The sequence below is a fragment of the Myxine glutinosa genome, chromosome 1, assembly GCF_964187855.1.
Source record: "Myxine glutinosa chromosome 1, kmMyxGlut1.1, whole genome shotgun sequence".
Lineage (NCBI taxonomy): Eukaryota > Metazoa > Chordata > Myxini > Myxiniformes > Myxinidae > Myxine > Myxine glutinosa.
Window position 1 is genome coordinate 337,722,786 of NC_136261.1, and position 15,957 is coordinate 337,738,742.

At 48.4% G+C, this 15,957-nt stretch overlaps 1 protein-coding gene across 2 annotated transcripts in view; it reads right to left on the reverse strand.

Moving 5' to 3' along the window:
• LOC137412517 (nucleobindin-2) overlaps positions 1-15,957 on the reverse strand; it is a 104,836-nt gene that overhangs the window by 32,044 nt on the left and 56,835 nt on the right. For both annotated transcript variants that reach the window (XM_068097840.2, XM_078769813.1), the window contains one exon: positions 13,700-13,803. In XM_068097840.2, coding sequence (XP_067953941.1) covers positions 13,700-13,803 — 104 coding nt within the window. The remainder of the gene's footprint in view (positions 1-13,699; positions 13,804-15,957) is intronic.

Consider the following 15,957-nt stretch of genomic DNA (forward strand, 5'->3'; position numbering starts at 1 on the left):
AACAAGATCTAGAAGGAGGTATGTACGGTGCGATTCATATAATATATTGTTTAGTTATCGTCGATGAGGAATTTGGGGGCCCGATTAACTGCAGCGCCATCCGAGCTGCGGCGTCGGGACGATACATTCATTGTACGGTAACATCACGCACTTACGGGCACGTCCTATATATATAGTACGGGCATGCCCTAGTATTTTCAATTCAGTGCGCCCGTGATTTGTGGCATAGACATGACCATTGGGCCTTCACGGTGTAATTTGAGCGAGGCTTTTGTCCGAGTGAGCTTGAGTCGAGAGGGCGAATGTACGGGTTGGGAATGAACGGGTCTCCCTTCCCCCGCCCGGCAACGCCGGTACTGGAGGACGTCACAGGATCGGTGAGTCTCCAAAATCCGCTTCGTGCTGTTGCGAATACTAGGGCATGCCCGTACTATATATATATCTAAAATTATATCCCCCCCCCTCTATTTACATGAAATGGTTTGGTCCAAAGCGAACGGCTTGCGAGTACGGTGACAATCCCCCCCCTCTATTTACATGAAATGGTTTGGTCCAAAGCGAACGGCTTGCGAGTACGGTGACAATCCCCCCCCCCTCTATTTACATGAAATGGTTTGGTCCAAAGCGAACGGCTTGCGAGTACGGTGACAATCCCCCCCCTCTATTTACATGCAATGGTTTGGTCCAAAGCGAACGGCTTGCAGAGTTTGGTAAAGAAATCGCCATAGCTCGGTAACTACTTGTCCGATTAATATGAAACCTTGAAAAGGCACATCCTCGGGTCCCCAGCAATATACCTGGCAAGTTTCAAGTATATCGGACCGGTAGTTGTCGAGAAACAGCGGTCGCATACACACACACACACACACACACACACACACACAGAGATTAGTGGAATTATAGATAGATGCAGGACTATGTCCGATTGTTGTGCTGCTCTCCGACCATGAGAACTGCAACGTCATTGTTGACTGGCCATCCCCTTCCCTCCCCTTCCCCCTCCCCCCTCCGTCCCCCCTTCCCCCTCCCCCCTCCGTCCCCCCTTCCCTTCCCTTCCCCCTCCCCCCTCCGTCCCCCCTTCCCTTCCCTTCCCCCTCCCCCCTCCGTCCCCCCTTCCCTTCCCCCTCCACCCTACCCCTCCACCCTACCCCTCCCCTTCTCCCCTCCCCCCTACCCTCTTCTCCCACCCCCCCATTCCCCTCCCCCCTCCCATCCCCCCCTCTTCCCTCTTCCCTCTCCCCCCTCCGTCCCCCCTTCTTCCCCCTCCACCCTACCCCCTCCACCCTACCCCTCCCCTTCTCCCCTCCCCCCTACCCTCTTCTCCCACCCCCCCCATTCCCCTCCCCTCCCCCCTCCCATCCCCCCCCTCTTCCCTCTTCCCTCTCCCCTCCCCCCCTCTTCCCTCTCCCCTCCCATCCCATCCCCCCCTCTTCCCTCTCCCCTCCCATCCCCCCCTCTTCCCTCTCCCCTCCCCCCCTCTTCCCTCTCCCCCCTTCCCCCCTTCCCCCCTACCCCCTTCCCCTCCCCCCCTGCCCCCTTCCCCCCCCACCCCACCCCCCTCCTCCTCCCCTCCTCCCTCCCCCCCTCCCCTCCCCCCCTCCTCCCCTCCCCCCTTCCTTCCCCCCCCTCCCCCCTCCCCTCCCTCCTCCACTCCCTCCTCCACTCCCTCCTCCCCTCCCCCCCCTCCTCCCCTCCTCCCCTCCCCCTCTCCCCCCTCCGTCAATGGCAGCCAGGACACTGGAATCACGTGATCTTCAGTGACGAGTCTAGATTTCTGGTCTATCGTCAAGATGGCCGCGTCCGAGTGCGCAGACAAGTGCATGAAGCCTACAACAAAGATTGTATAGTGCCAAGAGTCCAAGCTGGAGGTGGTGGGGTGACCGTTTGGGCTGCTTTTCATGCAGGGGGCAAAACTGACCTGGTTGTTCTGAATGGAAACCTGAACCAGTTCAAGTACAGGGCCATTCTGGAAGAAACATTGCTTCCATTTGCTCATGCCGCCTTTCGAGGAAACTTTGGCTTCCAAGATGATAATGCACGGCCTCATCGTGCTCGCATGATCCAACACTTTCTTGCTGACCGTGGTGTAGAGCATATGGAGTGGCCTGCCATGTCCCCGGATATGAATCCGATAGAGAACTTGTGGGCAGAATTAACGCGTCAAATCGACAACTTGGACCAGCAGCCTGCCTCTGTGCATGAATTGCAGCAGGCTATTGTCACTGCATGGCAAGCGATTCCTGTCCAAACCTTGGCAAATCTCGTGAACAGCATGCCTCGACGTGTACGAGCTCTCCTGAATGCTCGTGGGGGTTACACGAAGTACTGAACTGTAATTTTACTGTCCGTAATCCCAGTCGTAATTTAACTTTTGTTTTTGTTAAAAAAAAAAATTGGCTAATGTGCAAAATAAAGAGATACTTCTGGAAAACGTACAGAAGTTTAACACAGTACTGTCCGTGAATTGAGTTCGATATCAGTTTACATCACTTTCAAGGATCAATTTATTTGTTTCGAAATGTCAAATGTGGTTTTTGTTTCTTTTAAAGGTCACATTAACAAAATCGAGAATAATTTCAACATAATTCCAATGAACTTTTGGTTCTAAGACATCTTGAAAAAAAAATACGTTCACCCCCACAAAAAAAAAATTCCATATTAAATGCCAAGTCTGTGTGTGTGTGTGTGTGTGTGTGTATATATATACATATATACGTATGTATATATATATATATATATATATATATATATATACACATATATATATATACACAAAGAATTAAGTTAAGCACCCCCCCCGTTTTTTTACAACCTCGCACATTACAAGTTTGTTGTCGTCGAAACAGTGTAATATACCCATGATATTGCTATATTTTCTGGAGAAGTGATATTATGGTCACATAAAAACATAACAATCATGCCGTTTTCAATATTTTATTCTGAATAATTTAAGGTGAAATTTTTTGGGAATTTTAGGCATATTTTCACCTCAATTTAAGTATGGAGCTATAGGTCCATCACGGACAGTGTGGATGACGTTTATGTTTTCTAACGTACAGTCATTGTTCTGAGAAGACCTCTAGCGATCTTTGCGTCAATAACGTGTGTAGGACCCACGTGATCGGATCACTGACTCAACCAATCACTTTTTTTCACTTTGATCACTCAATTTCATCAATGGATAATTGCTAATGTCATACCAATCATTATTTGATCTCACATACCTTAGAATATATGCCAATGTATACATATACACAAAGAATATATATTAGGGGGTGCTTACCTTAATTCGTTGTGTAGGGGTGCTTAACTTAATTCTTTGTGTATATATATATACAACAGTTTGTGTGTGTGTGTGTGTGTGTGTGTGTGTGTGTGTGTGTGTGTGTGTGTGTGTGTGTGTGTGTGTGTGTGTAATGTTACGGATAGACTCCGAAACGGAGAGGCTCACGTGCTTGATATTTGGCATAGACATGGCCATTGAGCCTGGGACGAACATGGCTGAGACCATATTTGACGAGATCCATATTTTTTATTCATATTTACCTCAGCGCATTTCAGCGAAGTACCAGCTAATCTCAGCCAGTGCGAGCAGCTCGCTGATTCGCTCAGAGCGATCACGTGATGTTCCATCCCGTCACACGTCACACGTTTGCACGTGATTCAGGGCGAAAAGCCATTGCGTTTTTCACCTTTATGCGATCGTGTTTTGTGTCGATTTTGTGCGATATGAATTAAATTTCAATTCATATTTCGTGTTTACGAATTCGAATACGAAGGATTTCCCCTTTCCCCTTTCGATTTCGAATACGAATCGAATACGAGCTTGAGTCGAGAGGGCGAATGTCCGGGTTGGGAATGTACGGGTCTCCCCTCCCCCACCCGGCAATGCCGGGTACTTCTGCTAGGATCACATGATGTTCCAACTTTGCCGCCATAATCTCACAGTTATGCGTTCGCATGTAATTCAGTTTTTTCACATTTCAGCGAGGAACATTGCCATTCACACCACATCGGTTTTTTTTCACTTTCATCTGATATTTGTGATTTATTTCAAACAAACTGTATTTCCCATCTACACGGCCATGTATTCCTATTAACGTTACTAGGGCGTGCCCGTACGTGGGTGCAAAAAAACATGCGTGCAAACAACAACAAAAAAAAACTTTGAAACCACGTGGCAGTAACGACCACAGAACCCCCCCTCTATTTACATGAAATGGTTTGGTCCATTCGCAAAGCCAAAGCGAACGGCTTGCGAGTGCGGTAGAACCCCCCCTCTATTTACATGAAATGGTTTGGTTCATTCGCAAAGCCAAAGCGAACGGCTTGCGAGTACGGTGACCATACCTTGGGAACCACTTGTCCGATTAATTTCAAACCTTGAAAAGGCACATCCTCGGGTCCCCAGCAATATACCTGGCAAGTTTCAAGTATATCGGACCCGTGGTTGTCGAGAAACAGCGGTCACAGACAAACGACACACACACATACACACACACATACACACAGAGATTACTGGAATTATAGATAGATGTAAAGTACATAAATTGTGTGGATTACATCATTTCTGGATGTGATCAATTGCCAGTAACCATCTATATCCCTCCCCTCCCCTTCCCTCCTCCCCCTACCCTTCCCCCTCCACCCTACCCTCTCCCCTTCCCCCCTCTCCTCCCCCTCCCCATGCCCCTCCCTTTCCCCCCTACCCCTTCCTTTCTGCCCTACCCCCTTTTTTTTTTGTATACAAGATCGAGGCTCGTGAAGGAGCGAACATTTATCACACAGAAAGACAAACCGACAAACCGACACGTAACCGACAAACCGACACATAAAACAAAAAACATCGGGAGCGGTAGACAACATGGGGAGAGAGGGGGAAGGACACAAACACAACATTTGAGAGCAGGAACCGAGAGACATGGAGACATCGAGAGATCTGTGGGAGGGAGGCATGGGAAAGGGGGTGGGAGAGGCATAAAACATATGGACACTGCCAGGACTACCAGGAAAGAAGTTGGAATTACAAACAAGGTGGATCTGGGGTGAATTCGTGGCGGTAGAAAAGATCAAGGTTTTGGATGGGGGAAGATAAGAGATGGTGGTGAACAGCTGTTTTAAAGACCTGGAGGGAGGAGTGGGATTGAAGGGAGTGTGGGAGTTTGTTCCAGAGGCGGGAGAAAAGAGGAATGAAGGAGTGAAGGTGAGCAGAGAGCCGAGATTTTGGCAGTTTAACCATCAGAGGCTTGCTGGCAGATCTTGTGCGACCTGTAGGAATATTTGGGGGACAGAGCACAGAGAGAGCTGGGGGAGCAAGGCCGGAGAGGAGTCGGTAGAAGACAGAAAGACCACCTACCTGCCTGCGGTGAGTGAGTGAAAGGCCCTCAGAGATAGCTTCATCGCGGGAGATTCCAATGATTCTGAAAGCTTTGGTTTCAACAGCGTGAAGCCGAGCTAGGTGTGAGGCAGGAGCACCAGCCCATAGGGGAGAACAGTATTCCATTGAGCTGCGGATGAAAGCCTTGTATGTGGTGAGGAGCTCAGGTGTGCCTAGGAAGGACTTCGCACGACGGAGGATGCCCAGTCGGCGACTGGCTTTGCAGGCCAGCTTGGAAATGTGGTTTCCCAAGAAAGATCATGGCAGATAGTGAGACCCAAAAGCTTGAGCGACAGAACTTCTTGGAGAGGATTGTTGAGAAAGTAGATGGGAGGGTTGTCCAGTCGATCTTTTCGGAGAGACATAGTAAGAGTGTGAGATTTGTCAGGATTGAAAGACATGTTCCACTTGTTTGACCAGTCTGTGATTTTGTCCAGGTCTTCAGAGAGTGAGGAGGCTGCAGACTGCCGATCTGAGGGAAGAGTAAATGGAGCGGCAGAGAGTGGAGTCATCAGCAAAGAGATAGAGAGGATTTTCAGAGAGTCGGAGAGATCATTGATAAAGACCAGAAAAAGCACAGGGCCCAGCACACTGCCTTGGGGAACTCCAGCCTGAAACAGGAAGGGGAGATGAGAGAAATCCATTCAGGGCCACACGTTGACTACGACCATAGAGGAAGTCCGCAAGCCATGCATGGAGATTTCCATGGATACCATAGGAGTAGAGTTTGGTGAGCAGAGCTGGGTGCCAGACCGTATCGAAGGCACGTGATATGTCGAGGGAGACAGCTCTGATTTCCTGTTTGGCATTGAGGACCTCCATCCATTGTTGAGACAGGAGAAGCAGCATGTCCAGAGTAGAGTGACCTGGTCTGAATCCAAATTGATGATTAGAGATCAAGCCATTGGAGAAGAGGAAAGATTTCATATCCGAAGCAATGATGGATTCATGACTTTGCTGATAATTGGGAGCAGGCTGATTGGTCTGTCGTTAAAAGGATCTGTTTTTGCACCTTTTTTGTGTAAAGCGGTAATGTTTGCTGATTTCCAGGATGCTGGCAGATGACCTTGAGCAAAAGATAGGGTGAAAAGAACAGAGAGAGGGTGAGATAGAGCGGCAGAGCAGGATTTTAGGACCCGTGGGCTGATGCCGTCTGGTCCAGTTGCAGAATCAGAGTCGAGGTTAGACAAAAACTCCTCCACCTTGTCAGGAGAGAAGGACACAGAGTCCAGGAGCAGTTGGGTTCGACTGGGAAAGGTGGGAACAGAGAGAGATGGGTTTGGGACTAAAGATTTTGAGGCAAACACAGAGTTGAGGCATTCGGCTTTGTCACGTGCGATGTCAACTGTGTGGCCATTTGAGGTAAGGGAGGGAATGGAGGGGGAACAAACACCAGAAACGGATTTGACCAGACGCCACCAGGATTTGGAGGAAGGAGACAGGTTTGAGAGTTCGTTCTTGAGTGAGGAGAGATAGTGCTTCCTGGCACTCCTGAGGGTAGACACACACTTGTTCCGAGCTTGGTCGGAAGGAACTGAGATTGCCTTCAGTTGGATTAGCCTTCCAAGAGGCAAAGGCAAGTTGTTTCAGGGCAACTGCCTCACCACAAGATTCGGTGTACCATGGACGGGAGGAAGGGTAAGACAACTGAAGACGAGATGGGATAAATCTGTGCATGAGAGAGATCAGTTTGCTTTGGAAGAATTCCCAGGAAGAATTGATGTCAGAGGCAGTGGAGATGGGAGACCTTCCCCATCCCACCCCCCCTCCCCTCCCCCTCCCTTTCCCCATGCTCCTCCCTTTCCCCCCTACCCCTTCCTTTCTGTCCTACCCCTTCCCCACCCCCCTCCTCTCCCCCCACCCTCTCACTCCTCTCCCCCTCCCATCCCTCCCCCTCCCTCCCATCCCTCTCCCCCCCCCACCCTCCCACTCCTCTCCCCCCCCACCCTCCCACTCCTCTCCCCCCCTCTCCCTCCCACTCCTCTCCCCCCCACCCTCCCACTCCTCTCCCCCCCCACCCTCCCACTCCTCTCCCCCTCCCATCCCTCCCCCCTCTCCTCCCCTCCCCCCTCCCCCCACCCTCCCACTCCTCTCCCCCCCCACCCTCCCACTCCTCTCCCCCCCACCCTCCCACTCCTCTCCCCCCCCACCCTCCCACTCCTCTCCCCCCCCCACCCTCCCACTCCTCTCCCCCCCCACCCCTCCCACTCCTCTCCCCCCCCACCCTCCCACTCCTCTCCCCCCCCACCCTCCCACTCCTCTCCCCCCCCACCCTCCCACTCCTCTCCCCCTCCCACTCCTCTCCCCCTCCCATCCCTCCCCCCTCTCCTCCCCCTCCCCCTCCCTTTCCCCCCTACCCTTCCCCCTCCCTTCTCCTCCAGCCTACCCTCTCCCCCCTCCTCCCCTCCCCTCCATGCCCTCCCTTTCTCCCTACCCCTTCCTTTCTGCCCTACCCCTTCCCCATCCCCCTCCCTTTCCCCCATGCTCTGTTACGAATTCCGGGTTTAAAATTCAGGTCATTTCTGATTAATGTATATTCTATTAAAGGTTGTTGTGATTAAAGGGTCAGGAGCCTTCTGGGAAAAAGGAGACCGGAAACGGCTCGTGAAGAAGAGGAGGAGGAGAAGAAAAGGCGGCCATCTTAAGCTTCGAGAGCTCGGACGCGAGCGGAGGCGATCGTTACCTACTTTGGAATGGAGTTGGAAAAGCCCGTCTGGCGAGAGGAGTTACCTGCGCGGGGTGATTGATTGCCGGTTACGTGTCAAGGTGCCGTGTGGTCCTGGAAGGAACCAAGCGCCCGGCGCTGTCCGCCTCGACGCCTACGAGGGCGTGTACGGGTCGCATCTTGGGCCTGGCGCGCGAAAGAGATTGGAAGGAGACGGTTGAGAGTTGAGACTGCAGCTCGAGACCGAGCTGCCGAACGTGAAGGACAAGGGAACCGTGCCTCTGTGAACCGAAGTCCGCGCGTCAGGAGAGCGCCGGATTACTGCGGAACCTGCGAAGTCGGGTATCCTCGCTGAGGTTGTCGAATATCCTCACTCCCCGCCCCGGATTGGAATCGGACATAGATTCCCCGATCGCTGGATCGACTCGACGTCACCTGGGAGGCGTGCAGGAATCGGACATTGCTTCCCCGATCGCTGGATCGACTCGACGTCACCTGGGAGGCGTGCAGAGACATTGGGGGCAAGGGCCGTGAGTGTTGCCAACACTGTTGTGGGTTAAGGTGGCGCCACCTATACTATAGATAAGGATTGTATGGAAGTGCTGTAAACGCATTGTGATTCCTGTGCGGGATTTGGGAATATATTGGGGTTTGTTCGTAACCCTTGGTGTGGACTCGTATTGATTGACTTATTTTCACCCAAGGACCATACATCTTTCTGCCGGGGCTACCCTCGAGGTTGACCCCGTAACAGCTCCTCCCTTTCCCCCCTACCCCTTCCTTTCTGTCCTACCCCTTCCCCACCCCTCTCCCCCTCCCCACACCCTCCCACTCCTCCCTCCCCCCACCCTCCCACTCCTCTCCCCCTCCCCCCACCCTCCCACTCCTCTCCCCCTCCCATCCCTCCCCCCCGTTCCCCTCCCCCCACCCTACCCCCTCCCCCCACCCCTCCTCCTCCCTTCCTCCTCCTCCCTCCCGCTCCCCCTCCCTTTCCCCCCTCCCCCTCCCCTTCCCTCCTCCCCCTCCCCTTCCCTCCTCCTCCCTCCCGCTCCCCCTCCCTTTCCCCCCTCCCCCTCCCCTCTCCCTCCACCCTACCCTTCCCCACTCCCCTTTCCCTCCTCTCCCCCTCCCTTTCCCCCCTACCCCTTCCTTTCTGCCCTACCCCTTCCCCTCCCCCTCCCTCCTACCCCTTCCTTTCTGCCCTCCCCTCCCCCTCCCCCCCTCTCCCTCCCCCGGCAATGCTGGTACTTCTGCTCGTATGTATGTATGTATGTATGTATGTATGTATGTATGTATGTATGTATGTATGTATATAATATAATACAGTGGAACCTTGACTTACGAGTTTAATTCGTTCCGTGACCGAGCTCGTAACTCAAATTGCTCGTATCTCAAATCAAATTTCCCCATTGAAATGCATTGAAATGCTATTAATCCGTTCCAGCCCCCAAAAAACCACACCAATTTTTTTTGTTACGTGTTTTTAAATAAGAAAAATGTACTTTATAAATAACAAATAATGTATAAACAAGCACGACCTCGTATATACTGTACATAATAAAAGACAATGTAAAGAAATAAACTGGTTTTATTAAGTGTATTTACCTTGAAGATCAGACGAAGATGCTGGCGGAGGTGGAGGGGATAACTTTTGCCTTTTTTGCCACACTTTCCTCGCTTTCACTTGCAGGGCGTTTAAAGAAAAACCTGTCCAACGAGGTTTGTTTCTTCCTCCCTTTCAAAATGTTTCGAAAATGAGTGAGGCAAGTGTCGTTACACAGCGCCAACGCCAAAATAACCGAAATGCGAAAACTAAAATGCAGCGCTATACGATAGAGATACTGTACGTGCACGGCAGGCAAGATAACCACGTGACCAGAACCCACCTGGCGGCAAAACTCAAAATAACCGAAATGCGAAAACTAAAATGCAGCGCTATACGATAGAGATACTGTACGTGCACGGCAGGCAAGATAACCACGTGACCAGAACCCACCTGGCGGCAAAACTCAAAATAACCGAAATGCGAAAACTAAAATGCAGCGCTATACGACAAAGATACTGTACTTGAACGGCAAGATAACCACGTGACCGGGTGGCGAAAGCTCGTAACTCGGATCTCGGCTCGCATCTCAAAGCAATAAACCGCCGGAGCGACGGCTCGTATCTCGAAAAACTCGTAAGTTGGGGCACTCGTAAGTCAAGGTTCCACTGTATATATATATATATATATATATATATATATATATATATATATATATATTATAGTCGTAATACAGAAAATAATGGAGGAATAAATTGTTAGTTAAGGACATACATCACATAAACACAAAGTAATAAACAAAAGTGAAATCTTCACTAAAACCACCGACAAAGGCTATTATCCAGGCTTTCATTACGGTTTACTAAAAATCACATTGTGTCCAAAGGTCCTTTTTGTGTACGACTTGTCAATTTGTTATTTATTCAGATGTACTTCCAGCTATAGCATGTGACCTTGAGTCAAAAGCAAAGCGCCTAACGGATGAGTATTCTTGTTCAGATTGTGGGGTATTGACAATCCCATTAATCTTTCAACCAAAGTTTTCTAGCCACAGACCTGCATCGAGTGAACAAGCCAACGAGATTGATCACACAGAGCCACAAAGCAGTGGATTTTCTTTGCTTACTCCTCTGGAAGGGTATATAATTGTAAGAATTTATGTTGAGATTTTTCAGGGAAAAAACAAAAACACCAATGCAGGTTTTTTAAAAAACAAACATTTTTAAAAAACAAACAAAAAAAAAAAACAACTTGATAAGTCACTAAAATGGATATAAAGTAGAAACCCAGAACCTAAAGTAACCAACATTTTCACACATTAGCTGCAGAGCAAACACTCAAAACAAGTAGAGCTCTGCACAGCAGTTATTGGTACACATCAGAAAAACCCTGAGCGGTTCTCTGGAGGGGTGGGGACGAATGCCGGGGACTCACGCCAGATAAGCTACAAGAACAGAAGCACCAGCAGACAGAAAGAGAGAGAGAAGAAAATTGGGGCATCTACAAATATACTGTACACGTACACAACACTTGCTCTTTTTATGGACATGTGTCTTTCACTGTGGAGAGGCTTCCGTCTGGCCACTTTGCCATTAAGCCCAGATCGGTGGAGTGTTGCAGTGATGGTTGTCCTTCTGGAAGTTTCTCCCATCTCCACACAGGATCGATGGAGCTCAGCCAGAGTGACCATCGGGTTCTTGGTCACCTCTATTACCAAGGCCCTTCTCCCCCGATTGCTCAGTTTGGCCGGGCGGTCAGCTCTAGGAAGAGTCCTGGTTGTTCCAAACTTTTTCCATTTAAGAATTATGGAGGCCACTGTGCTCTTGGGAACCTTCAACGCAGCAGAATTTTTTTTTGTAGGCTTCCCCAGATCTGTGCCTCGACACAATCCTGTCTCTGAGCTCTGCAGGCAGTTCCTTCGACCTCATGGCTTGGTTTTTGCTCTGATATGCATTGTCAGCTGTGAGAAATTAGACAGGTGTGTGCCTTTCCAAATCATGTCCAATCAATTGAATTTACCACAGGTGGACTCCAATCAAGGTGTAGAAACATCTCAAAGATGATCAAGAGAAATGGGAGGCACCTGAGCTAAATTTCAAGTGTCATAGCAAAGGGTATGAATACTTATGTAAATGTGATATTCAGTTTTTTCTTTTTAATAAATTTGCAAAACTTTCAAAAATCCTGTTCTATCTTTGTCATGATGGGGTATTGAGTGTAGATTGATGAGGGAAAAAATGAATTTAAACGATTTCAGCATAAGGCTGCAACTGAACAAAATGTGAAAAAAGTGAAGGGGTCTGAACACTTTCTGAATGCACTGTATATCTTTTCCATCTTCCTTTAATTCCATCTGGGTCCACAACGATTTGTCCCACTTCATCCTTCAAGCACCTCACCCCCATCACATCACACCTCTCTTTCGCTATCTGCTTTGCAATCCTGAATACGGCTCTCTGACCCTCTTTCAAATCCAGGCGTTCTCCGAACATTTTCCTATATGCCTCCTTTGCGACCTCTTTCTTTGCAGCCTTCTTGGCTGCCTTATAACTTTCATGCTCTGCTGTTTCTGCTCCCGTACCCTTCGCCTTCTGCCACTCCTTGAACTTCTTCCTCTTCTCGTCAATCCTCTTTCCAACTTCATCATCCCACCACCATGTTTCCGAGTGCCTCGGTGGTCCTTTTGTCCATTCACATACCTCACCAACGGCTCCCAACAGACTATCTTTCATCGACGTCGAACCACTTTCAAGCTCAACCACTTCATCCTCTACCCTACTCAGCCTCTCTTTTAATGCCTCCCTTACTGTCACCTCTTTCAACCTCCACACCTTCATTCTCGGTTGGTACTTCACCCGCCGAGCTCTCCACGCAACTTTCACCCTTATGTCGCAGACAACCAAGTGGTGATGTGAAACAGCCTCCTCCCCCGGGATCACCTTTGTGTCCTGGAGGTGCCCCCTTTCTCGCCTACGCACCATCAGGTAGTCAACAGTTGTCGTCGACCCACCTGACGTGTATGTAACAAGCTTATTATCCCCTTTCTGGAACTGATTATTACAAATCAACAAATCAGCTACATCAACAAACTCCAAAATCCTTTCACCTTATCCATTCCTCACACCATATCCGTAACCCCCATGAACTCCCTCAAAACCGTCCATACTCCTTCCCACATGTCCATTTTGGTCTCCTCCTACCACAACAACTTCCTCATCTTTCACGTTTTCCATCAGCTTCTCTATCGCACACCAGAACTTGTCCTTCTCTTCATCGCTCCGACCAACCTGCGGAGCATATCCCGAGATGACGTTCAAGAGCTTTCCAATCATCATTTTCACCATCATCAACCTTTCACTCACTCTTGTCACACTCACCGCACTGTCTACAAACTCCTCAGAAAACAGGACACCAACACCATTCACACCCTCTGGGCACCCTTGCCACACAAACTTGTATTTCTGTCCCTGCCTACCCTTCACCATTCTCACACCACTTCCCTTCCATCTCGTCTCCTGCACACAACATATGTCCACTCTTCTTCTGACCAATACTTCCACCACTTCTCCTGATCTCTCTGTCATTGTCCCTGTATTCCTTGTCCCAAACCTCAGAAACCGATCTCCACTTCGGGCATCAGACGTTTCGTCGTCATAAATGGAGTGATTTCCACCCTTGCTTCGATCGGGTTCCCCACCTTGAGTTTTGACGAGAGGGAGTGAGGTCCCCCACGGAGTACTTCGGGCTGTACCCTGCTCATATGTAATTGTGATTGTCATGGTTCCCTTTTTGAGGCAATGTTTTTATGGCCGGATGACCTCCCTGGCGCTAGCCAACCCTATTCGTCGCCTCTTACGACACGCAGGGATAAGGTGTATCTATTCTAAACCGGGGTACACACTGGGGACCGGGGATTTATCAATGTCAAATTTATCAAGGATTTATCAAACTAACCCTAACAACCTGGCAAGGCATAAATCACAATTTAAAAAAACATTGCAAATATAATTAATTTAACATGGAAAATAAAAATGAAGAAGCAACGAAAGAGGAATAATAAAGCATGCGTGCTTGTGAAATGGTTTAATATGATTTTATTTGGTGACACACGTACCGTCTTGATGAGATTTGACAAGTCCACAGCTTCAAAACGATGTGGATTGCTGTGGTCCAAGTGTTCAAACTGCTTGAGCAGAGCCTGATGATCAACTCGGACATCTGGAAAGAACGAAGGGACGGAGGACGGAAGGGAAAAAAAAAAGAAAGGAAAATGATGAAAGTGCAGGTGTAACTTGTGACTTGGGATTAGTATCAAGTTAAAATGGTAGCCTCACAGAATTGTGTACAGGTGGCCCAGGTTCCAGAACACCACTGTCTAGATTAGCTGTCGTACTACCATCTTCTAGTCTACGTTAAAACTCCGGTCCAATGATAAATGGGCAGATTGGTGTTGCACAGACAGGGCGTTTCATCAGAAAGCACACTCTACCTCGGTATGAATTCAGTTAACATTAGTTAGTCGATGCAAACTATCCCATGTTGTCCTCCGTGAAGAGTAGGCGAGTTATTGCCAGATGTGGTCAAATCCTCAAATTCCTACTACCTTCACTCAAACACAAGGTCTGGCCAGCCGGTTCTTTGTAGACTTGTTCCAAAGACATTCCACAGCCAATTGGCACCATTATAAATACAAGGGGGCATGAATAGTTGAGGCTATTCTTCTTCTTCTTTTCTATGCAGCACAATTCTGCATGGTACCATCATTGGCTGCGGGTGTGGCTGCTCTGCTGATGCAATTCCCTCTGTAAGTTAAGGCAGGAATTTATTGAGGGTGCTGGCGAAAGTTCGCCTCTTCAAGAAGGACACTGTAGGATCCCGAATGTCTACCTACTCTTTCTGGTAGTCGGGACACCCAATTCAACATCCATCTGAGATATGGCACTCACATTGATGAATGACCTGCCTGTGCAACTCCGGATGACAGTTGATTGCTGGGATGGCATTCAAACCCAGGCTAGACAGCTTTGAGGCAAGTGTGCTTACCTCTAGGACATCCTCCTCGCCCTGGCGCAACCATTAAAGTAGTACCACAAGTCGAAACTATGAAGTAACTGAAATGGTAACATTCAACAAAAGAAATGACACTTCCCACAACTTTTTATATCAGCAATTGTTGAAAATTGCAATTTTTACCAATGTCATGGAAAACCACATGGACAATCCTCGCCACTCAATATGCAAGTTTTCCTTTTTTTAAGATTCAACTTTAAAACTAAGTTAATTCATTCATAATGCTCCTCCATAATCTAAGTTTTTAAAATAATCAATCCATAGCTCTCCCTGACCTCCCCTCTTGATCTCCAACACTCGCTTGTTTCTGATTACAATATATTATCAAATGTTGGTGTTCATTACTCGTGTGTCCATTACTATACCTGCCAGTCCATTGCTACCTCGTCTGATGATTGAAAAAGTTCTTCACAACCTCCTTCCCTCCATAATCCTTCCCCTTCGTCTCACATACAAAAAAACATGTTTTTTCCGATCATTGATAAATCCCTTCCATTCACTCTTATACGTATTATTGTTGGAATGCTGCTTCCTCAGAAAGCTGTTGGGAATCCGCTGAATCGTTCATACTTTTGTCCCTCCTTCAATCCTCTCCCATCCTTCCATTGTGTTCACCGTGTTCATTTTTCCCTTCTCCTTCCATGGGCAATATATGGCCCCCATTACAACAATCCATGTGGTGTGAAGACTATTTTCTTGGCATGAAGGATCAAGTTGCGTAAAGGGGTATAGACTGCTGGCCATTCACACGAGGATGTTCCGACAGAGTGAGACACAAACACACCACACATAGTCACACAGAGGTGCTGACAGTCTGCCTGCCCATACTTCACAATCTGCGTGCATGCGTGCCTTCTTGATCTAACAGGCATAGCTGGCGAGTTGCATGCGTCGTGCCCTGCTCAGCGAGCACATTACACCTTACCATCCCAGTGCATCAGACCATCTTCTCCAATTCTTATTATCCATCCTTGACTTTGTTGTTTTGTTCCTGTGTTCCCATCATGCATACCCCATCTTCTGGCTAGCAGTTATAATTAAGGATTAATGTTTTGTGTCTCAAAAGAGGGCCTACCAGGATTTGTGGGGATATAAACTGATTTGTGATTATTTATTGCTTGTTGTTTTTGTTATCCATTATACATTATTTATTGTAGGAATAAAACTATTCCCTGATATTGCTATAGTAAAAAGGAGCCAAAAACGAGGAAAATCCATCGAAAAATAAAATTAATGCGTAGGAAAAATCTATACCTATATATATATATATATATATATATACAGGTGGCCCAGGTGCCTCAA